The sequence below is a fragment of the Zootoca vivipara genome, chromosome 1, assembly GCF_963506605.1.
Source record: "Zootoca vivipara chromosome 1, rZooViv1.1, whole genome shotgun sequence".
Taxonomy (NCBI): Eukaryota; Metazoa; Chordata; class Lepidosauria; order Squamata; family Lacertidae; genus Zootoca; species Zootoca vivipara.
Window position 1 is genome coordinate 134,763,294 of NC_083276.1, and position 24,632 is coordinate 134,787,925.

General features: G+C 43.6%; 1 protein-coding gene across 2 annotated transcripts; it reads left to right on the forward strand.

The window, feature by feature from the left end:
- The first annotated feature begins 910 nt into the window (after nt 1-910).
- On the forward strand, nt 911-24,603 carry SUCLA2 (succinate-CoA ligase ADP-forming subunit beta). 2 transcript variants are annotated; one of them, XM_035140025.2, is made up of 11 exons: nt 911-1,056; nt 7,184-7,361; nt 8,297-8,396; nt 8,888-9,050; nt 10,899-11,027; nt 13,241-13,379; nt 18,195-18,356; nt 18,449-18,591; nt 19,316-19,436; nt 21,356-21,444; nt 23,334-24,603. In XM_035140025.2, the coding sequence occupies exons 1-11, from the start codon at nt 961-963 to the stop codon at nt 23,406-23,408; spliced, it is 1,395 nt and encodes a 464-aa protein (XP_034995916.1). In that variant the 5' UTR covers nt 911-960; the 3' UTR covers nt 23,409-24,603. The 2 variants fall into 2 exon arrangements, with proteins under 2 accessions (XP_034995916.1, XP_034995925.1); XM_035140034.2 differs by having other exon boundaries at nt 911-1,014.
- Nucleotides 24,604-24,632: the final 29 nt, after the last annotated feature.

Here is a 24,632-nt window from a genome sequence, read left to right on the forward strand (position 1 = left end):
GATGTCCTGCCTAATGTTTGTGGAGAGATCATCCTGATTTGTTTGTGCAAAGTAAGGCAGTTACATCAAACAAGTGTGATCCTACACTTTCCAATGCATTTCCCTGTCACTTTCTTTATCGCAAAAGGTCTCATAATCTTTTGGGGAAATGGGTTTTTTTTTAAGAGTTCCAAAGCAGCTTTAATTATGCAGCCTCAATTTGCCAGCATGTGATTGAACCCTTTCTGAAAACAGCGACCCTCTGGAAGCGGTCTCAGCTTTGAAGCAGCCCTACGGCAATGGGAAAAAGCAACTGGAAATGCCAGAAAAGTGCGGACTGGCTTTCTGCTGGCGCCGGTGTTGCTGTGTGGACGCTGCAGCAGATGCGTCGGGGAGCAAAGCCAAGGCCACGGCTCCCTCCCCTCTGGAAGGGCGCACACACCCCGCCTGCAGCCGGGGGGGGGGGAGCTGCTCCCATCCAAGAACGGAGCAGGATCCCTGCCGGATGAGGCCGGGGCTGGAGCTTCCGACCAGATGCTGCGGGGAACCAGCGAGCAGACCGGGAGCCTCCGAGCCCCTCTCCCCTCCCTCGCGTGGCTCTCGACTACCGGGATCGGGAGCATCGGCGCCTCCGACCGTGGAGGGCGGAGCCTAATGGCCCCGCCACAGCCCCGCCCCCGCCATGCATTTGCCGCCTCCTCTTTGACAGCCGTCCCTCGGCGCCTCCTGTGGCAGAGAGTTCCGCTGGCTGACTAGGACTCGAAAGGCGGAGCTGCGCACGAAGCAAGGCCTGGTTCAGGGAGGCGGCGGCGGCGGCGGGCGGTGCCTAGACACGGCTGAGCCCGGGGAGCCTGGGCTGGGCTGCAGCGGGGAGAGAAGCGGCCCGCCGGACCCAGCGCGTCTGTGGCTCCCCCCCCCCCGCCGCCTGGTGCCGCGCAAGCGCACTGCCGGCGAGGCCAGGCCTGAGGGAGGAGGTGGATCATGGCCGCCTCCATGATGGGCGCCCGGGCGGCGGCGGCTGCGGCGGCGAAACAGGTGCTGGGCTGGGGCTGCGCGGAGCGGAGTGCCGCTGCCAAGGTGAGCGGGGCTCGACCTCCCCCTGCTCGCCGCGCCCGCGGAGGGACGGAGCGAGGGAGGCAGAGACGGGGGCAGGGAGGGAGGGAAGGTCACCGGCCGCCCCACCGACAGGCCTCCGGGGCGGAGCCAGCGGGGCGAACGGGAGGGCGCCGGGTGCGGGGCAGGCGACGCCGGGTGCGCCCTTCAGTCGTCCGCGGGGGAAGCCGGTCAGGAGAGAAAGGGAGAAGCCTGCGGAAATGGCGAGCGCGGGTGGATGGTGAGGGCGAGGATCGGGACGGGCCTTGTCTGGACAGGCCCAGCAGAACACCCCCCTCCCCGAGGCGCCCGGCCCGCGCAGGAACCGCGCCTCGCCTCCCATTCAGGGCCAGTGACAGGGAAAGGGGGCTTCGTCACCCTTCCACCCCCCCAAACTCAAAGAGGTTGTCAGCCAAGGCTGACATAGTTGCAGAAGAAGAAAGCAGTACCTTGGATTTCCTTTGCTTTCTTAGTGTTCGTGCTTCACCTTTAGAGCTTGTGTTTCTGAGGGCCTCACATAAAATACACAGTAGTCAGATGAAACTACGATTTCTGTCGGAAGCATTTACTTCACACATCTCAGCCTCCCACCATCCTGCCTGTGTAATATTTATTTATTTAGAGCAGGCACGTTCAACAGTGATCTACCGGTATGGATGTCTGTGGTAGATGACTGGTAGATCACTGGCTCCCCTCAAAGAAGCGCAACAAGTTTGGTTCCCCTAAAAAGTCAACATTTTTGCCCTTTGCCCCCCCAAACAGGGCTTTCCTCCCTAAATAAAGCTCAACAACTTTGACCTGAACCCCCCAGACTGTAGATCACTGACAGTCTTTAACTCTGTGAGTAGATCACAGTCTCTTGGGAGTTGGCCACCCCTGATATAGAGCATTTGCTCCCTGGTCCTCAGCCAAAAAGGTTCCTAGCATGGTTTACATACAAAGAACAAAGCAGTTTCTATCTGTAGACTTAAGAATCTAAAAAAAAAAAAAGACACAAGAGAAAAGGATCAGTGAGGGAAGAGGAAATGCAACATGAGAACTCAGGCACCAGTTTCTAAAGAGTTGTTCCCTGTCATGACCACCTGGCCCAGTTCAAGGGGCAGGAGGTGCCTGAGGGAGCTGGGCCTCTAGCAAAGTGGGTGGAATGAGCCCTGGGGAGACCTGATGGGCTGGGCTGTCACACCAGAGCCATGGCACGAACTCTGACTCTCAGCTCTCCCACTGCTGGAATGTACGGCACTGTGGTGTGTCATGAGCTAGTACTGTACCTTGAGGTGCTGTTCCTTCTGTTTGTAGCAACTTTCTGGAGGCTTTTTACTTTCTCCATTTTTGCTTTATTTTGATTTAATAAATATTGACACAGTGTAATATGTTGTGTGTTGTTCATCTGAGGTTCTATTTACCTATTTTAAAGATCTGTTAAGGAACAGATGGTTGTTATTACATCCTGATATGTAAAACCACAGAATTCAAAGAGGTTGTACTATACCTGTTGTGCAGGCTGTTGAGTAATACCCCTCCCCACCCTCTCACTATATATAAGGGTCTGGTGACTTCTGTTTCAGTGTATCTGAAGAAGTGTGCATGCACACGAAAGCTCATACCAATGATAAACTTAGTTGGTCTCTAAGGTGCTATTGGAAGAAATCTTTTTTATTTTAAAATAAAATGTGTTAGCCTTGGTCACAAACTTTGAAGTATAATTTATGTTCTTAATATCAGAGTTACTGTTTTCTATGTGGCTGTATCTTTTTATTAACTACTATACCTGTGTGACTTTTGGTGGTTCTTTTTCCCCTTAATGAATTTTTTGCATTAAATGAATTTTTTGCATTATAAACAGATCCAATACAATGGGACCTATGTAGTAAGCATATCATAAATACAGTTTGTATCTGAAGAAGTATCTGAAGTATGTGTATCTGAAGAAGTGTGCATGCACACGAAAGCTCATACCAAAATATAAACTTAGTTGGTCTTTAAGGTGCTACTGAAGGAATTTTTTTATTTTGCTTCGACTCAGACCAACACGGCTACCTACCTGTAACTATAAATACAGTTTGCGTAGCTGCTGCTAAAAGCTGTAAATGAAAGCGGCAACCAAAATGTTTTCTTTGCCTGTGTGGTTTCTTCTGTTGGATTCTGATACCAGTCAGTGCATATAGATGTTGCTGGACTCCAGTTCCCAACAGTCCTGTCTGTGGGCGATGCTGGCTGGACTGTGTTGCCCAGGCCTGATGGGAGTTGGAGTCCAACAGGCTCTGGATGGCAGCATGTTAGCTATCCCCAGTAATATGGAGTGGAAGCTATTCAGGTGATTTGTTTTCCCACTGAATATATGCCATTTGATTAATACCGGTAGGAATGGGGCTCATTAGGGCTTCCGGTTCAGCACCAGCGCCGATCGGCGGGGTTTCGTCTCGTCTCCGAGACGACCCGTCTCCGCTAGGAGTGGGGAGGGCAGCGAGAGCGACGCTGCGCCCCTTAGAACCCCGGGAAGAGCGTCCTGGGGGCGAATTTTGTTCGGCGGTGCCCAAATCCGGACTCCCCAACTCTCTGGTAAGCTCTAACAAGAGCCCCGGAGTGAGGAGGGTAGAAGTCGCGGGGGCCATCTTGAACAACAGCGTTAACCTAGCGGAGAGAAGCTTCAAGCCGAAGGCGGAGAGCGCTGGATTCTTTTGAAAAAACGATTTGGAAAAGACTGTAAGTAACCTTAAAAGATTGGATTATGAATTAATTTGGATTTGGGAGAGAGGGGTAAAAATGGAAGCCACCCCCCCCACCGGCAACTCAAGAAACAGTAAACAAAAAACCCGAACCCGAAGTCTTCCTTAAAGACATTGAAAGAGAAAAAGAAGATACAGGGTAAAAGGGGAGAAGGACTGTGGATATAAGGATTTAGAAAGACCTTTCCTCCCCACGGGAGCCGGCAGCCCAGACAGCCCAGCGAGCAGATTTGGATTTATAAGTGGAATTTTATTTTTTTATTTTTTTGGCCTATATGTTTTGGAAGTATTAGTTTGGATTTTTAGGATTTAAGAATTGGAGAATGCAGCCAGCTTGTTAAAATGGGGTCGAGAAAATACCTGTGACCAGCTTCCATCCCATGTGATAAGTTTTGACCTTGACAGGATTGAACTATGTCAACAAAAAGGTATCCGCCTGAGTTCCAGCGGAATGTTGTGAGAATTATGTGGGAAACAAGAATAGGACTATGTCAAGATGAGACACAACAGCAAGAGTTAAGGGAACAATTCCAGATGGTGATTGCGGAATACGATCTCTTAGAGGATGAAGCCACTGAAACTGAGGAGGAAGAGTTTGAAAATGATAGTGACAGTGATTTGGAGGATTTTGACAATGATGGCGATTGTGATTTGGAACGTATAGAGGATGACGACGACTGTGACAATATAATGCAAAATGAAGCTCACCAAGAAGGAAAAGATGACTTTTTGCTACAAAAAGACATGTGGAGTGCTCCTCTTTTGAGGAGGGTACGACTGGATATACTGGAACTTCAGAATGCCCACAGGGAAGAAGAAAAAAAGAATCAAAGGAGGGGTGAAACTCAGGGGGGTTGTATGGAGGTTTGGACGGTAAAACACTGGAAAAAGGGGGTGGGATGAAGGGAGAGTGGGGTTGTGATTAATAGGATGGATAACCAGGACGATTAGGATTAAAACTGGACTGCTGACTACGGAACTTGCTGGATTGGGGGGGTTGTAGCTGGAAACCGGGGAAGAAAGGTTAGAGTGGGAATAGTTATAGTTTAAATGAGAATTGATTTTAGAAAAAGTTGAAATTAAGGAGGTCTATAGGGGGGGCAAAAAATTAGGCACGGGTAGAAAAATTGGAGTTCGATTTATAATGCTTAAGACAATTGGTGAAAATGATATTAGTCAATGTTTATAATTGTATGAGGTATAAAGGTAATTATTTGATAGATTAAGAAACTGTGGAAGAGGGAAAAAAAGGGATGAAAACCGGGGAAGGGGGGAGGTTGGGGAAGCCCACAAAATATGGTTTATCAATGTTGAATGGAAAAAGATTATTTTTGTTTTGCTTTTTTCCCTTTTTTCTTTTGTTTTTTCTTTTGTTTTTTCCCTTTTTGGTATGAGAATGGATGGTTGGATGGATGCCTTCCTGCTCCCTGCCCTGATTTCCTGGAGCCCTCTGGTGGCAGGGGGGGGGGCTCGGGGGGGAGGACAGAAAACCCAATCATAAAATGGACCATCCTTGACTGCTCACCTGCATGGGATACTCCAGTGGCAGGGGAGGACCCATGGGGGGGTGGGAAGAAGGGGGAAATGTGTCTATGTATGTACCGTTTTTTTTCTTGTTTTTTTTGTAATTTGTAAAACTAATAAAAATATGTTCAAAAAAAAAAGGAATGGGGCTCATTATGTCTGTACCTGTTTAGCGCTCATGGCTCTTTTCACACTGATTCTATTTGTGCTAATTCTTGGTCCACTTTAGCAGTGCAAGCTCAACCATGAACTCAACCATGCTATTGGGCTTTAGTTGAACATCTTGTGACCAGTGTTCAAAATTAGCCAGGTGCCAGGCATATTTTGCACCTGATGATCAGCCACTTGTGACCAAGAGAAGCTGCCCTTCCTGGGTACCAGGATGGTTCCTGACATCTCCACCATCTGGAGGTGCATGCCTGGGGGTCATTGGATCTTGATAGTTTTCACACACTAATACCACATCCTGTAGAATTCTATCAGTTATATTTTATCTTCACAATCAGATTAAATTTCAGGAACCAAAATGCTTGAGCAGGAGCAGTGAACAATGTTATAGTTAATTGATGTAGCTTGTCTTCACTTACCCCACTGCCCTGCTCACAGTTGTGAAGAATATACTTGCGTTATGAATAGTCTGTGTCACCATTAAGAAACAGAGGTTGGAATAGGCTGATATATATGTGGACTGTCCCTGGATCAAGTGACTTTTCTTCTTTAAGTTTTCAAAGTTCTTATCCTAGCTCAAGATTGTCATCTGAACTAGCCATATGTTTAACAGAGTTGTCTTGCCCCAAAATAGACAGTATGTTTTGGTTTAAGGAGCCATTTGGCACCTAGCTTATATATCTGACTTTCTAACACTGATTGTGACCGATTTAGACTCTAAACCAGATAACCTGCCCCCAGGCACACAGTGACAGAAAAGAATGGCATTCTAAAACATATTCATAGAATCTTGGATTGGATGGGACCCCGAGTGCCATCTAGTCTAGCCTCCTACAATGCAGGAATCTCAGCTAAGGCATCCATGACTGATGGCCATGCACCTTCTACTTAAAAACCTCCAATGAAAGAGAGTCCACAACCTCCCATGGGAGTATTTTCCACTGTCAAACAGCTCTTGCTGCCAGAAAGTTCTTCCTGATGTTTAGTTGGACTCTTTTCTTGTAACTTGAAGCCATTGGTTCAGGTCCTACCCTCCAGAGCAGGAGAAAACAAGCTTGCTCCATGTGAAAGCCCTTGGGATATTTGAAGACAGCTATCATATCTTCTCACAGTCTCCTCTCTTCCAGGCTAAGCAAACCCAGCTCCTTCAACCATTCCTCATGAGGCTTGGTTTTCAGACCCTTGATCATCTTGGTTGCCCTCCTCTGCACACATTCCATCTTGTCAATACCCTTCTTAAATTGTAGTGTCCTGAATTGGTGGTCTGACCAGGCAGAATAGAGCAGTACTATTACTTCCCTTGATCTTGTCACTAGGCTTCTATTGAATGCAGCCTAGAATAGTATTAGATTTTTTTTTTGCTGCTGCATGATACTGTTGACTCATGTTAAGCTTATTTCTATCTTGTACAGTATATTCTAAAATATGATTTGCAATTGCTTTAAGATTGTTAATGTCTCCTCAACATAATAAACAGTATTGCTTTGACATTTTTCTCTCTGTTTGATATATTACATTATTATTTACATACCCCCCCATCCCCTTCATCTCAACCAGAGGGTGAAGTTGCTGTTTATCCCTTGGTTGTGTCACTGTAAAAAGATCACAGTTTGGTTATTTATTTAGTAAAGTAGGTAAACTATGTTAATAAATGAATACTTGTTAAACTGAAAGTTGTGTTCCTATTTTCCTAGGTATTCAGTGGAAGACAAGGTTTGTTTCCTAGCTATATGTTCCAAGTGCAGCAGCGAAGGAGCTTGTCGCTGCATGAATACTTAAGTATGGAACTATTAAAAGAAGCTGGCATTTCTGTTCCATATGGATTGGTTGCAAAGACACCAGAGGAAGCCTACAAAATTGCAAAAGAAATAGGTATAGAACTGAAGTCTATAGATGTAGTAAATGTTTTCTTTTTGTTGTTTTTCCCCAGGTAATGCTCCATGCACAAAGTTTTAGAGACTTAATAGGTAGTGGTAAAACTACTTACATTTTTCAAATTCTTTCTTCTTTCTCAATTCCTGAGATCCTACAAAATCACTGTAGGAGAGATAATACCATTCAGAGATTTGTCAACTGTGAAGTACTTAGATGTACTTTTTGACATTAGTTATGTTACTGACACTTTCCAAAACCCAATTGTCTATACTACTAGTCATGCTAATTTATGGCCTGTTGCATTGCTAATTTATGGCCTGTTGCATTGCTAATTTATGGCCTGTTGCATTGCAAGGCTCCCTGAATTAAAGAAATAGCATTTTGTCCTCCTTGCTTTGGGGCTACCCCTTGTTCCGGTTTCATCAGGTCAGGGCGTCAAGAGGATGCCACAAGAGCCAGTGTGGTGTAGTGGTTAAGAGCGGTAGACTGGGGAACCGGGTTCGCGTCTCCGCTCCTCCACATGCAGCTGCTGGGTGACCTTGGGCTAGTCACACTTCTCTGAAGTCTCTCAGCCCCACCTACCTCACAGGGTGTCTGTTGTGGGGGAGGAAGGGAAAGGAGAATGTTAAACGCTTTGAGACTCCTTCGGGTAGTAATAAAGCGGGATATCAAATCCAAACTCTTCTCTTCTTCAAACACCATAATATCCTCTGCTTCTGAAAGCATGACCCAGGATGAGATTACTCTTGTACTTCAGTACAAGAGTTTTGTTTAGGCCCAACATGCTGTCAAACATGCTGTCTTGGCTACTGCAAAGGAGCTTTTCATTCTCTTTTCTAAAACCTAGACCTGCCTAGGTTAAAAAAACCTCAAATAGTATTTGTACATTATTTAATTTGAAACAATTCTTGTCTACCCTCCTTCTATTCCAGGTACAAAGGACCTTGTTGTAAAGGCACAAGTTTTAGCTGGTGGTAGGGGGAAAGGAACCTTTGAAGGTGGCCTTAAAGGAGGAGTGAAAATAGTATTTTCGTAAGTTGAGCTTCTAATTAATTAACACAGAAAGCAAAAACATTAATAGTCCAGGGGCATTTACTATGCATAACCATTTACTAGAATTATTTCAGTATTTGTATTTTTAGAATACTTGAAATATTACTTAAACTTCAGTAACTTCATTTCTGGACTTTGATCTCTTTTTGGTATAGTAGATTAGATAACATGGATCTTACGGTGATCTAGTATTTTGTGAATACTATTTTTATTTTATTAGGGGACAAGTCACCCTACAACTCTGAAAAAGAGGCCTGATTGCCTTTAGAGCGGCAATTTTAAGAAGAAACGTTTGTGGGGATAATCAATTAAATTCTTTAGGGAAGCAAACTCTTATCTGACAGAATAATACTTTAATAATTATTTTAATTGTGTAGTATATTTTATTCTGTTTGGTTAATGTGTTTTTGTTTTGTGATGGCTTTGGCTACACAAATAATAAATATTAATAAATAATATTTATTTATTAGTCCAGAAGAAGCAAGAGATATTTCCTCCAGAATGATTGGGAAAAAACTGTTTACAAAGCAGACAGGAGAAAAGGGCAGAATATGCAATCAAGTGTTTATCTGTGAGCGCAGATATCCCAGGAGAGAGTACTACTTTGCAATAACCATGGAACGATCATTTCAGGTGAGTAGTCGATTTTGAGGAGAAATGCTCTTAGAGTTCAGTGTTTTTGGTTGGGATAAAGACTCTTCAGCTGTCTTCAGAAGGATAGTTAGTAAAGCAAAACATGGATTATACAGTCAAACCTCTGTTCCTGAACGGCTCCGTTTTGCAATGTTTAGGCTCCTAAACGCCAAAAACCTGGAAGTAAATGCTCCGGTTTTTTAATGTTTTTCAGAAGCTGAACATCCGACGCAGCTTCCAATTGAGTGCAAGAAGCTCTTGTAACCAATCTGAAGTCGTGCCTCAGTTGTCGAACATTTTGGAAGCCGAAAGGGCTTCCAGTACGGTCTACGTTTGACAACTGAGGTTTGACTGCAGTAGAACCCTAGTTCTCAATCTGGGCAAAATCTTTTGTTTTTGTAGTATGTATTTTAAAAAAAATTCTTCTATCAAACATTGTCAGTGTTATTGACTATAGTATGAAGCAATTAGGTGCCTCATAGGACATATGAATTGTAAAGTGCTTGGTGACAGAAGTGTTTATTAATGTAAGGTTTAGATTAGATATCTGAGCATCTGAGTTTTTTAGAGGTTTTCCTTCTCGGCAGTAGCCTTTAGTAAATCCCCAAATAGCTTCTTACCCAGGCTTCCTCAAACTCGGCCCTCCAGATGTTTTGAGACTACAATTCCCATCATCCCTGACCACTCATGGGAGTTGTAAGGCCGAAAACATCTGGAGGGCCGAGTTTGAGGAAACCCGTTCTTACCTGTATAAGTTTAGTAAACAGGCGAGAGTCCTTTCAGGAGAAATACCATGCATGCATCTGTGACAAGTTCTACAGCAGCTGCTCTTGAGGACAGCAGCTGAAAGGGGCCTTTCCTAGAAAATACTGGGTGCATTTTAAACCATCATTTTTTTCCTTTGTGCTTAACAAGAGTGTAAATAAGAGCACAGCTTTAGGGGCATGAATAAGATTTTAAAATAGTTAGACTTGAATACAATTTTTTCATTTTATAGCCTACCCCGGCAGAAATGGAGCCAGGCTGGATTATGAGTGGTAGCAAATTTGGGGGGCTAACCGGCCGTGGTAGTGGAGAGGAGGGGGGGTTCTTCTTTGGCTTGGATTAAAATCATTTTCGCATAAAATGAAAACTACTGAATCTGTTTCAAATTCTTATCTTATGCACTGCATGTTGGTACTAAACCGCTAGTGTCTTTGGTTGTCTTCCAAGAATGAATTTATAAAAACATAAAACGCTTTAGGAGTTTCCCAAAGTGCTGATCACAACTAATTTATTCTAAGAAATACTGATTCCTACTGGGGGTAGTGGCGTCCACTTTTTTTAGATTGACCACTTTTGTTTCACTGGTCAATCGGGTTTTTTCCCCGGGGGGGGGGTTATTAAAATTGAGTTCTACTCTGCCTTTCTCTGAAAGTTCACAAGCACATAAATAAGTTCTCGTGTGAGTGATATAACCACCTGTCCCAACCACATTCATTGGAATATTTTCAGACAGCTGGTTTTTAGACGGTAGTTAAGATATGATAGCAAGAAAGACTCCAGTCTCCAGTACTGAATTAGGGGCCTGTAAATTTCCAGCTGTCAAACCTATAGTTTTTTTATTGACTAATTGATACCCTTTACCTTTCAGTCAACCGGCACTCAAATAGCTGGTTGGGAACCAGGCTATAGTAAATGAGTTATTCTGTGTTTCTAAGTTTTTCTAGGCATATAGTTGAACACTCAGTTTCTACATAGTATCTAATTGTATATTTTTCATATTCAACCCACAAGTATGTTACAAAATTACTTTAATATTTTGGGGATTGTAAAAAGACCTTGTTGAAAAGTGTTTCCTCTTTTTAGGGTCCTGTCCTCATTGGCAGTTCTCAGGGTGGTGTCAATATTGAAGATGTTGCTGCAGAGAATCCTGATGCCATAGCTAAGGAGCCAGTTGACATTGTAGAAGGCATTCAAAAGGAGCAGGCCATCAGGGTACTGAAATATGCATTGTTTGTTCAGTGACATCTCTATATTCTGTACACATATGGTCTGTTTAACTAAAAGATATAACACTGGATCTTCAGATTTTTTAATGGTTTGGATTTAGAGTTGTGCAGAGAAAAATCCCGTGGATTGAATGCTGCCGCGAGTAGAAATATAGGTGAGGAGGATATTTTTGCTCATTCCTCCTCTATTCCTCCCCACCTTGCTCCAGCAGCCTCCTGTGCCCAACAAACATTTGCTCCATAGCATAGCTGCCAAGTTCTCCCCTTTTTTAATGGAAATTCCCTTATGCTGAATAGGCTTCCTCGTGAGAAAAGGGAAAACTTGGCAGCTATGCTCCATAGAGTTTTCACCAGGCAAAAACATTCCTCTTCAACCAGCCCTTGGTTTTTTATGATCTAGGACCTTTTAGAGAGGGTGAGATTTTTAATGTGTTTTTGTTCTTATCTGGTTTTAATTTAAGTTGCCTGTGGCAAAAAGCGACAAAACAACTAATAAAATAATAAAAAACAATCTAGTCCAACTCCTTGCAATGCAGGAATCTCAACTGAAGCATTGATGATATGCTAATCTTCTCTGTGACATTCCAATTTTAGCATATATGCTGCTGGAGCAAGCACAACTAAAGCATCCATGGCAGTTGGCCATCCAACCTTTGCTTAAAAGCCTCCTGTGAAAGAGAATCCACCAGTTTCCAAGGGAGTCCATTCCACTGTCAAACATCTTTTACTGTCAAAAAGTTCTTCCTGATGTTTAGTTGGAATCTCCTTTTGTAACACGAATCCATTGGTTCATGTCCAACTCTGGAGCGGGAGGAAACAAGCTTGCTCCATCTTATATGTGACAGCCCTTAGATAAATGAGGATGGCTGTCATACCTCCTCTCAGTTTCTTCTTTCCCAGGATAAACATCCCCAACTCCCTGAACCATTCCTTATAAGGCTTGATTTCCAGGCCCTTGATTCTCTTGGTTGTCCTTTTCTGCACATGGTCCAACTTATCAATATCCTTAAATTGTGGCACCCAGAACTGGACACGGGACTCCAGGTGTGGTCTGACCAAGGCCAAACAGAGCAATGCTATGACTTCCCTTGAAAAAGCAACACAACAGCATCCGTATAGTACAGTACAATACAATACAGTAATTATATTATGTTAATTATATTCCCTGCCTTTTCTCCTGACAGAGACTCAAGGTGGTGTTAGTGTTAATTCTATCAATGTTTATTTTATGTTTTATTTTTTAAAAATGATTGTGTTTTCTATGTTTTAACGATTCTTATTTTTATCTAAGCCAGCTTGAGCCCGTCAGGGGAAAAGGTTGGGCATAAATAGATATACAGTATAATACAACAACAACAACAACAACAACAACAACAACAACAACAACAACAACAACAACAACAACAACAACAACAGATTAGCCTGCACTAGGAGTGGACCTAATTCCACTCGTGGATGATTCTTTCTAATAATAATAAATAAATAAATAAATAAATAAATAAAATTTATTATTTATACCCCGCCCATCTGGCTGGGTTTCCCCAGTCACTCTGGGCAGCTTCCAGAAGGATATTAAAATACAATAATCTATTAAACATTAAAAGCTTCCCTAAACAGGGCTGCCTTCAGATGTCTTCTAAAAGTCTGGTAGTTGCCCACACAACCTCTTGACCTTGGCTTTGCTCCTTCCACCCTATTGATTTGACTTCAGGGAGGAGCTTTTTCCCCTTGTGGCTAGCAGGGAGATACAGCTAATTGTAGGCATGGAGACCCAATCCTGGCAGAGGGGCAGGAGGGTTCTTTATAACCCCCCCAATCCCTGCAATCTGTCTTCCTGTTTGCTTCAATAGGAACATTTTATTCCAACACCAATAGCAGACTTACAGAGTCTGAGGAATGCTTGTGTCTGGATCTTTGTAGCTGGGGAAAAAGATACCCCCCCCCAATTCCTTGGTGCCATAATCTAGATCTGAATCTTCCACCACCCCAAAAGAGTTAGTGAATGAATGAACAGAGCGTGGTTGTGTGTAGGTGAGAGAGCGAGCAGAGTGGCTCACTTGAGGTGGGGGAAGGTTCCCCATCTCTGGCTTATATGTAAGGCAGCTTGAAATGCGTTCATTTTCTTTCTTTCTTTTTTTTGTTTTCTTGTTTTTGATTTACCATAAAGGTTCATTCTGTGTTTTTGTTTTCCAATTCCAGCTGGCCAAGAAAATGGGGTTTCCTGCTAATTTGGTAAATGAAGCAGCTGATAATATGATTAAGATTTACAACCTCTTCATTAAATTTGATGCTACTATGGTAGAAATTAACCCCATGGTTGAAGATTCTACAGGGATTGGTAAAGTACTTTCTTTTGGAATTGTTTCACTTTGAAAACTTAATTGTGGAATATTAACTTAATTACAAAATAGGATACCTGAGTTTTTGCTCGTGTTTTATTAAGAGGATTTAAAAACAAACAAAAACAAATTAGATGCAGCAGAGCACACTGTCTGCACCAAGGAGGAGACAGGGGATCTCCCTGAGGAGGAGGTCAGTTCCCCAACACAGCAGCCAGATGTATGGAGGAACGTGACTCATAGAAGTAGAAGGCCCAGGGATCGCTCTGAGTGCTTAGAATTACACAACCGTTTTGAAGTGCTCATGGAAGACGAGGAACAGACTCCACCTGAGGATCTCTCCCTCATCACAGTTGATGAGGAATATGAAGACGAGCAGCAAAGTCAGTCCTCCGGGAATATGCAGGTAACCTTGGAAGGGACAGCACATGGAAGAATCCCAACCAAGCCTATGAAGAGGCGTGTAGTGGTGATTGGGGATTCCCTACTGAGGGGTACAGAAGCAGTGATCTGTGGGCCTGACAAGATGTCTCGAGAGGTGTGCTGTCTACCTGGGGCCAAGATCAAAGATGTAACAGAACGGCTGCAAGGAATCATAAAACCCACCGACAAATACCCCTTCCTTTTGGTGCATGTGGGAACCAATGACACTGCAAGCCATAGCTTACAGAAGATCAAAAATGATTATGAGGCTCTGGGCAGGAAGTTGAAGCAATTAGATGCACAAATTGTCATCTCTTCTGTCCTCCCAGTTGAACGACATGGCCCAGGGAGAGAGGGAAAAATAGGGGAAGTGAACAACTGGCTTCGCAAATGGTGCAAACAGGAACGGTTTGGATTCCTAGATCACGGTCTGCAGTTTCTTGAAGATGGACTTCTGGCAAGTGATGGACTGCACCTCACAAAAGTTGGGAGGAATGTTTTTGCCACAAAACTCAAAAACCTCATCAGGAGGGCTTTAAACTGACTTATGTGGGGGAGGGAGACAGTTGTCCTGAAGGTAGGAGTCTATCAAATGCTGAAGATGATCATCCAAATGTCAAGGACCAAATGGAGCAAGCAGCATGCAGACCTAGTGGTGGGACGAAAATATCCTTAAATAAGAGACATGGGGGAATGATCAACGGTCTTCAATGTCTGTATACTAATGCACAGAGCATGGGAAATAAACAAGATGAACTTGAGCTCTTGGTACAGCAAACTAAATATGACATAATAGGCATCACTGAAACCTGGTGGGATGAGTCTCATGACTGGAATGTAGTAATAGAGGGATACAATCTATTTAAGAGAAATAGACCAAACAGGAAAGGAGGAGGAGTAGCTTTATATGTTAGGGATATGTATACCTGTGAAGAGATCCAGGATTTAAAACTTCAAAGCCAAATTGAGAGTATCTGGGTCAAAATTAAGGGAGAGAAAAACAACAGTGATCTCATTGTGGGAGTTTACTATAGATCCCCAAGCCAAACTGAGGACACAGATGATGCCTTCCTGGAACAGATGGCCAAGCATTCCAAAGGAAGTGAGATAGTAGTAATGGGGGATTTCAACTATCCTGATATTTGTTGGATGTCAAACTCAGCCAAGAGCATAAGGTCGAACAGATTCCTCACTGGCCTTGCAGACAACTTCATTGTCCAGAAAGTGGGAGAAGCAACAAGAGGATCAGCCATTTTAGATCTGGTCCTAACCAATAGTGATGACTTGGTTAGTGGGGTAGAAGTGGCAGGATCATTAGGTGGGAGTGACCATGCTCTTCTGGAGTTTATTATCCAGCGGAAAGGAGCAACCAAGCATACTAAGGTCCAAATTCTAGACTTTAAGAAAGCCGACTTCAGAAAACTTAGGGAAACGCTGGGTGAAATCCCATGGACAGTAATACTAAAAGGGAAGGGAGTTCATGATGGTTGGGAGTTTGTTAAAAGGGAGATATTAAAAGCACAACTTCAGGCAATACCAATGAGACGGAAACATGGAAGGTGCCTAAAGAAGCCAGGCTGGCTATCTAAAGAACTTTTGACTGAGTTAAGATTTAAAAGGGATATGTACAAAAAATGGAAAAGGGGGGAAATCTCCAGAGAGGAATTCAAACATATAGCCAGCACGTGTAGAGACAAAGTCAGAAAAGCTAAAGCACAGAATGAACTCAGGCTCGCTAGAGAGGTTAAAAGCAACAAAAAGGGCTTTTATGGGTATGTCCGTAGCAAAAGGAAAAACAAGGAAACAGTGGGGTCACTCAGAGGAGAAGATGGTGAAATGCAAACAGGGGACAGAGAAAGGGCAGAACTCCTCAATGCCTTCTTTGCCTCAGTCTTCTCCAAGAAAGAAAACAACGCCCAACCTGAAGAATATGGAGCAGATGATTCAGCAGGGGAAACACAGCCCAGAATAAGTAAGGAGGTAGTACAAGAATACTTGGCTAGTTTAGATGTATTCAAGTCTCCAGGGCCAGATGAACTACATCCAAGAGTATTAAAAGAACTGGCAGAGGTGATTTCAGAACCACTGGCAATAATCTTTGAAAATTCCTGGAGAACAGGCGAAGTTCCAGCAGACTGGAGGAGGGCAAATGTTGTCCCTATTTTCAAAAAGGGGAAAAGAGAGGACCCAAACAATTACCGCCCAGTCAGCCTGACATCAATACCAGGAAAGATTCTAGAGCAGATCATTAAGCAAACAGTCTGTGTGCACCTAGAAAGAAACTCTGTGATCACTAAAAGTCAGCACGGGTTCCTGAAAAATAAGTCATGTCAGACTAATCTGATCTCATTTTTTGACAGAATTACAAGCCTGGTAGATGAAGGGAACGCTGTGGATGTAGCCTATCTTGATTTCAGCAAGGCCTTTGACAAGGTGCCCCATGATATTCTTGTAAAGAAGGTGGTAAAATGTGGGCTAGACAATGCTACCATTCAGTGGATTTGTAACTGGCTTACTGACCGAACCCAAAGGGTGCTCATCAATGGCTCCTCCTCATCCTGGAGAGTAGTGACTAGTGGGGTGCCACAGGGTTCTGTCTTGGGCCCAGTCTTGTTCAACATCTTTATCAATGACTTGGATGATGGGCTTGAGGGCATCCTGAGCAAGTTTGCAGATGACACCAAATTGGGAGGGGTGGCTAACACCCCAGAGGACAGGATCACACTTCAGAATGACCTTAACAGATTAGACAACTGGGCCAAAGCAAACAAGATGAATTTTAACAAGGAGAAATGTAAAGTACTACACTTGGGCAAAAAAAATGAAAGGCACAAATACAGGATGGGAGACACCTGGCTTGAGAGCAGTACATGTGAAAAGGATCTAGGAGTCTTGGTAGACCACAAACTTGACATGAGTCAGCAGTGTGATGCAGCAGCTAAAAAAGCCAATGCAATTCTGGGCTGCATCAATAGGAGTATAGCATCTAGATCAAGGGAAGTAATAGTACCACTGTATTCTGCTCTGGTCAGACCTCACCTGGAGTACTGTGTCCAGTTCTGGGCACCACAGTTCAAGAAGGATACTGATAAGCTGGAACGTGTCCAGAAGAGGGCAACCAAAATGGTCAAAGGCCTGGAAACGATGCCTTATGAGGAACGGCTTAGGGAGCTGGGTATGTTTAGCCTGGAGAAGAGAAGGTTAAGGGGTGATATGATAACCATGTTCAAATATATAAAAGGATGTCATATAGAGGAGGGAGAAAGGTTGTTTTCTGCTGCTCCAGAGAAGCGGACACGGAGCAATGGATTCAAACTTCAAGAAAGAAGATTCCACCTAAACATTAGGAAGAACTTCATGACAGTAAGAGCTGTTCGGCAGTGGAATTTGCTGCCAAGGAGTGTGGTGGAGTCTCCTTCTTTGGAGGTCTTTAAGCAGAGGCTTGACAGCCATCTGTCAGGAATGCTTTGATGGTGTTTCCTGCTTGGCAGGGGGTTGGACTGGATGGCCCTTGTGGTCTCTTCCAACTCTATGATTCTATGATTCTATGATTCTATGATTCTATGATTCTAAGATTTACCTGTTTAAGATGTGTTCTGGCGACTTCTGATCTACTGCCAGCGCTGATCGGCGAGGAATCCTCAAGCTCTGAGGTTCCTGGCACTGTGAGGGAGGGGGGAGCTGCGAGAGCAATGTCGACCCCCAAAAGAACCCCAGATTGAGCTTTCTGGGGGCAAGAGAGCTTGGCTGTGCCCCAAAGTGACTCCTCTGCCCCCGGTCTCTGACTTTCTCACGTGTGTTCTTGGCTTTGAGAAGAAATATCGTAACTTTAATGGTCTATACATGTAGCAGGATGAGGTGAACGAGTGTACAGTCATGCCTCGACATCCGAACATTTCGACTTCTGAAGGTTTCGACTTACGAAGTCGACAACCCCCGGAAGTCCTTTCGGGCGGGCGCGTTCTACGCCTGCGCAAAGCGGCGCGCGCGGTCGGTGCATGCGCCATAGTGGCGCTTCGACATCCGAAAACCTCGACTTACGAAGACAACCGCGGAACGGATCGTCTTTATAAGTCGAGGTACCACTGTAGTTCCAGATGGGGGAATGCCACTCCTGAATTTGCTGTAAAAAGTTCCCTGCATGTACAAAACCAGCACAACAGGCAGGAAACATATTATTGCACATCAGAGCAAGCAAGGCTTGTTTTCTGCTTTCAGGGAATTTGCATGTTGTGGGGCATTTAGAAATACAATATCTTCTTCATGTTAAACTGGCTCAGGACTCTGCTACCTGAATCTGCACTGTGTTTAGACTAGCCCACATAGATAGATTGGGAAGTTACTGTTCTTAGCATTAAGGGATCTAAACACAACTTGTTTGTTTTCCCAAGTGATGTGTATGGACGCAAAGATAAATTTTGATAGCAATTCGGCTTATCGTCAGCAGAAAATCTTCGGCCTGCAGGACTGGACCCAGGAAGACCAGCGAGACAGAGATGCAGCCAAAGCAGATCTCAATTATATAGGATTAGATGGAAGCATCGGATGTCTTGGTATGTTGGGCATGGTGAATGCTGAATATAGGAACTAAAGATGCAGCAATGCCTGCAATGGTTATTGTTTTCTTTTTCTGTCCCTCTTTCAGTGAATGGAGCTGGTCTTGCAATGGCCACTATGGATATAATTAAACTTCACGGAGGCACCCCAGCAAATTTTCTTGATGTTGGAGGTGGTGCTACAGTGCAACAAGTAACGGAGGCCTTTAAACTGATTACATCAGATAAAAAGGTAAGAACACAGTTGCTATTTAGAGTTGTCTGTGTAACCTGATGTTTAATTAATAAAGTATTGCTGCTAGTCAGAAATACAGGTTACTGTTTCTCCTATGAACAGGCATATTCTTTCAAGGAACATCTTGACCTCTACCGTAAGCACAGTCCTGTGCTAGTTCACTTGATGAAATCTATAGACCTCCGAAGTTGCGCTCCGTGTCGGGGGAGGCAGGCAAGAGGCGGCGGCGGGGGACAGAGCCGAATTGCAGCGGACGCTGCTTGCCCCCGCCTGTCTTCCCCGAGCCAAGGGGAAGACAGGCAAGGGCAGCCGCCGCACCGCCGTGTTTCGGCTCCGTCCCCCCTGGCAAAGGAAGATTAGCTGTCAGCTTCCCACGCTGACAGCTGATCTTCCTTTGCCGCTTTCTATGGCCGCGCTTCGTAAGACGAAGCGGTAGTCATAGAAAATTTTGTCGTGTTACGGATGCCTCGCACAACGCAAAACTCTTTCGTCTGGCGAGTTTTTCATTGTGCGAGGCATTCGTAAAGCGAGGCACCACTGTATTAAGAAAAACATATTACCAATTATATTCTCTTTTGCAGCCACATAATTGCATATTGTCTACAAATTAGCAAACTATTCAACGATCTTCCTTTTGTAGAACAGGCACTATTTTCTTATCAGAAGACGAAATGAATCTGTGCACCATTATGTTTACAGTTCTATGTACTTTTTTACACAGGTGCAAGCTATTCTGGTAAATATTTTTGGAGGCATTATGCGATGTGATGTGATCTCACAGGGAATAATTATGGCAGTAAAAGATTTGGAAATCAAAATACCTATTGTTGTACGGTTACAAGGTGAGCATTTTACAATAAAAGAATTATAGGATTGTAGAGTTGGAAGGGATCCCAAAGGTCATCCAGTCCAACCTCCTGCAATGCAGGAATCTCAATCTCGGCTCTGCCACTCAGCCAGTTGCAAATCATGTGACTGCAAATCTCAACTTGGTTGCTAGGTGGCACTCCTGAGTCACAAAAAGCCACTGGTGATGGGTTAATTTCGAATGCTGCTTTGGCATGCTTTGCAATACAGAATATAGAAAAGCAGAGCCTGTAACACAATGAATAATAGCTGTTGTTGAGGACCAGGCCCAAGATAGATGATCCTCTTGTTGCTTCTTTCACCTTCTAGGAAATGAAATTTTCAGCACGGCAATGGAGGAATTTGTTGGACCTTACATTCTAGGCTGAGTTTGAGTTCCAACAGATATTGGGGTAGCTGAAGTTTCTCCTGACTACTGTATCTCTCCTTTTTTAATGTTTGGTAATCTGCTCTAGGAAGGCATCTTCTAAGTCTTGCTAGGCAGTGTATACCAGACCCCCACAGTAAGGTCACTGTTGTTTTTACCCATATATTATCAATCTGCTTTCCATGCTTCAGGTCATAGATTTCTTCACAGGTGTACACATTTACATATAATGTTCCTCCTCCCACCTTCCTGTTTGGTCTATTCCTTTTGAACAGGTTACCGGTATAGCCCTCAGTTCCTACATTCCAGGCATGAGTCTCAACCCACCAGGTTTCAGTAATTCAGCACTATATTTTTTGCTTCATAGGACGCACCTAGTTATTAGAGGAGGAAAACAAGAAAAAATATTTTGCTTTCTTGAATTGTCCTAGGCATAGCAGCCAACTCCTAGAGGCCTAGGTGCCTTTGCCCCCCCCCCCCACATTAAATATTTGAGGAAGCTTATTTTGCAAAGGGGGAAAGCTCCATTTTTTTTAGGATCAGCTCAAAGTTGTGCAGCTTTTTTTGCAAATGGGAAAAGCCCCGTTTTTTGGGGGGGTCAGCTCAGAGTTGTGCATCTTTTTTGCAAAGGGGGGAAAGCTCCATTTTTTAGGATCAGCTCAAAGTTGCTGAGTTTCCTTGCAAAGGGAAAAATCCTGTTTTATGGGGTTCAACTCACAGTTCTGCAGCTTCTCTAGGAAAGGGACCCATTTCTACAGTTTCCAGACAGATAATCTAATCAGCCAGTCACATGTCTCCCTTTGCAGACAACAATTGAGGCTTAGGCAAGGGGCCGGGAGGGGCCAGGAAGGGAGCTAGCTCTCTTATCTCCCTCCCCGATCTCTTGCAATCAGCTGCTCAGCGGGTTCCTTTCTCTTTCCCTCTTGTTAGCCTTTAGCTTGCTCTTAAAAAAAAAAAGCATGATCTGCCTTTAGCCCCTGGGCAGTTCAGCTCCAGGGACCACGCATTCGCTCCATAAGATGCACAGACATTTCCTCTTACTTTTTAGGAGGAAAAAAGTGTGTCTTATGGAATGAAAAATATGGTAACTTTTAGGAGAGCCCTGTTTAGGGAAGCTTTTAATATTTGATGAAACTGCATTGCATTATTTAGTAGCTGAAATCCGGTATTCTGCTTTAAAAAAGGCTGTTTCAGCAAGCCTACCCTAACATGTAATTTTAATGTGTTCAAGGAAGCTGAGGTGGGATAACAGAAAGCCAACTTCCCCAATTCTAGGTGAATGGAATCAGACTCTTGACTACTGAAGTCCATTAATGACAAAGCTTTTGCCTCTTGGACAACTGGACTCCCACTCTAGCCTTAAAATATATTGTCATATGACAAAAGAAAAAGATTGGTTGTGAGGAAAGAGAAGCATGGTAGCTACTTCAATCAAGGCCACACTGTCCTGTGTTCAGAGTCAAGTGTTTGGATAACATTGACAGAAATAACCTGTGAATCCTGAAATATAAAATCTTAACTATGTAGGTACACGAGTTGATGATGCTAAAGCTTTAATAACAGCCAGCGGTCTGAAAATACTTGCCTGTGATGACTTGGATGAAGCTGCTAAAATGGTGAGCTAAAACTTATTTGTAAAAATTCTTGCTGCAACTTATTTTTGATAGGCATTTTTAGCTTACCTAAACCTGATGAAATGGCAGTCTTAAGCTCTCAGTGTTATAGGATTCTTCACGTAAAGGGACCCCTGACCATTAGGTCCAGTCGTGACCGACTCTGAGGTTGCGGCGCTCATCTCGCGTTATTGGCCGAGGGAGCTGGCGTACAGCTTCCAGGTCATGTGGCCAGCATAACAGAGTCGCTTCTGGCGAACCAGAGCAGCACACGGAAACGCCGTTTACCTTCCTGCCACAGCAGTACCTATTTATCTACTTGCACTTTGATGTGCTTTCGAACTGCTAGGTTGGCAGGAGCTGAGAGCGAGCAATGGGAGCTCACCCCGTTGCAGGGATTCAAACCGCTGACCTTCTGATCGGCAAGCCCTAGGCTCTGTGGTTTAACCCACAGCGCCACCTGCGTCCCAATACTGTAGTATACGGCAAAATGTACGTATGCACAGTCAGGTGGCTGTAAGATCTAGTCCTGTTAAGGCTCTCAGTTTGATCACACAATTCTAAATCCTATGGGGGGAGGGGGGTGCAGGCCGTCTGGCTTCACCACATCCCTGCTCCATGCTTGCTGCTTACCATGTTGGAGGGCAAACATCTGCAGCAGGGAGCCTTCTGTACTGAGTAAACCAGGCGTCTAAATTGCGCATGGAGCTCCCACAGGCACAGAAAACACCCCAATGCAGGTCATAGAATCATATAATTGTAGAGTTGAAAGGGACCATGAGGGCCATACAGTCCAACTGCTGCAATGCAGGAATCTTTTTTGCCCAACATGAGGCTCGAACCCACAACCCTGAGATTAGTGGCGTTTGACTTCCCAACTCATGGAGGGCAGCCTCTGTTTACATCTGTTCATAATCAATATACTTATAACTAGACCTTATTCAGGATAAGAGACCATGCATATAGCTATACATGTTTTGAAAGAATGTGCATATAAGTGTGTAAACTGATGAATGCATAGTAACTTAATGGATCTCGGTGAAGCAAATGCTTGAGGCACAACCCTTTTTGCCCTGAACAGTGTCTGAGGAGGAGTTTGTTAGGTGCTTAGACAGCTTAGAGAGAGAAGTGGATGAGAGAATTACAACCGTCCGTCCTACCTGGTACAGTACTAAAGCCTTGGCACACCCCTGGCTGGTCACCTTGGCAGGTAATGGAGCACTTGATGCCACAGCCCCATGGATCTCCTTCTTTGCACACCTTGATGGCACGGATGCTGGACTCATTCAGGCCAGATCCCCGTGCCAGTACAGACAGTCGTGCCGCCTCTCAAGAAGTCCAGCACAGCCAGTTTCTCTTGCATTGTGGGAACACATTCTGCTTTTTAGCTTTCCCACCTTGAGGAAGAAGCTGCCTTGTGTTTGGGGGCCATGCACTCAGACTAAGCTCTCAGATCACCTTCACTTGCTCTTCATGCTCCTTTGTCCTGTCCATACCCAGCCAAGGAGGACAAATGGACAATAGTTTAATTTTTTATTGACAAAAGCATGCATTTACAGCAGCTCCTAAGGTGCACAGAATCCGCACGCATGCTTCTGGCGACGACGTGACTGGCAGAGCAGTTCCAAAGGAACCAGATTTTGCCCCTGGGCCTAAGGTTCTTCATCCTTTTTTTAAGCGGTCAGATGACTTCATCTTTCAGTGCATTAGAGTGATATGACTTCTTTTCTGAGGTTTTGTTACACTCTGTAAGCTATTCCTTCCATCTGACTTAGCTGTAACATTTTGCAGTTATTCATACCGTTAATCACTCAAATTACTTTTTATTGTTGTCATTTCACCTGTACTTGTTGATTTTAGTATCTCAAGATGATTTTTGTTTTGTCTTTTAGGTTGTGAAACTCTCTGAAATAGTCACCTTAGCAAAGCAAGCTCAAGTGGATGTTAAGTTTCAGTTACCAATTTGATCAGACACGTAATGGTTCATGTTCCCCAAACCCTTGTTGTGATCAGCTTTCTAAAATACTGTTCTATTATTTCTTCTTCCTTTTATGTGTGTGAAGATTTTACTTGCTTGATAGGCAAGCTTGTATCACCTTCCTGTTAATATTCAAAGTGTTTGCTGTAATAAAAAAAAGTTAAATAGTTGCAGTCTGTCCTTCAGTTACAGCTACAGAAACAGATGGTCTTCATATGGGGAAATACAACCTTGAGGTTGAAAATTTAGTTAAAAACTAAAAGTCCATAGCTTGTGTTGATCTGAGTGATAACATACTTAACAGTTAGGCTTAGTAACATATTGTTGGCATTTGTCTGTCTCAGGAGACAATGGAGTGCACCTCCAGAAGTATCTGCTGGGCAACTTTAAGAGAAACAATTCATTTAGCACAGAATACTATGGTAATACAGATGAATGTGTTGAGGTATTCTGTATAGGCAGTATATCAAATATATTTATATTCTGCAGTACAATGAATGAACTAGAACAGGCATCCCCAAACTGTGGCCCTCCAGATGTTTTGGCCTACAACTCCCATGATCCCTAGCTAACAGGATCAGTGGTCAGGGATGATGGGGATTGTAGTCCAAAACATCTAGGGATGCCTGAACTAGAAAATACTGCTCACTATTTATGAACAGTGCATTTTTACAGCAACAGCTCTTTGAACGTTGTAATTTAATCACTATAAAAGTACCGTCTTCATTATTTTCTGGTACTTAATTTAAAATATCATGTAGATTTGTATACGAACTAATAACTGCTTGTTTCTTTTAGTACTGGGTAGACATAGTATTCTTTAGAGTAGCAAATAAAATTTATTCAAAGAGCTGAGCATTGTTCCCCTTCACATATTTATATTTAAATGAAATCATTGTTAAATATTACTGTGAAATGTGTTCCTAAAATCAGTGGGGATCTGAATGTTACAATCTTAGCACTTACATAGTGCCTTAGAGTCTACAAAACGTTCAACATGTGTTATCTCTAATAGTGCCACAAAAACTTAGCTACAGCAAAGTGGGATTGAATGTTATGTTAATAGATACACTTCCTTTTTATAGAAAACCTCTATTGGAATATACGTTTAACAAGCTGCGTACAACTTGGAACCAGGGCCAGATTTGTAACTAGGATAAATAAAGAATTGGAAACTCTTCACATGTTTGTGGCAAATGTGTTTTCATGAGTA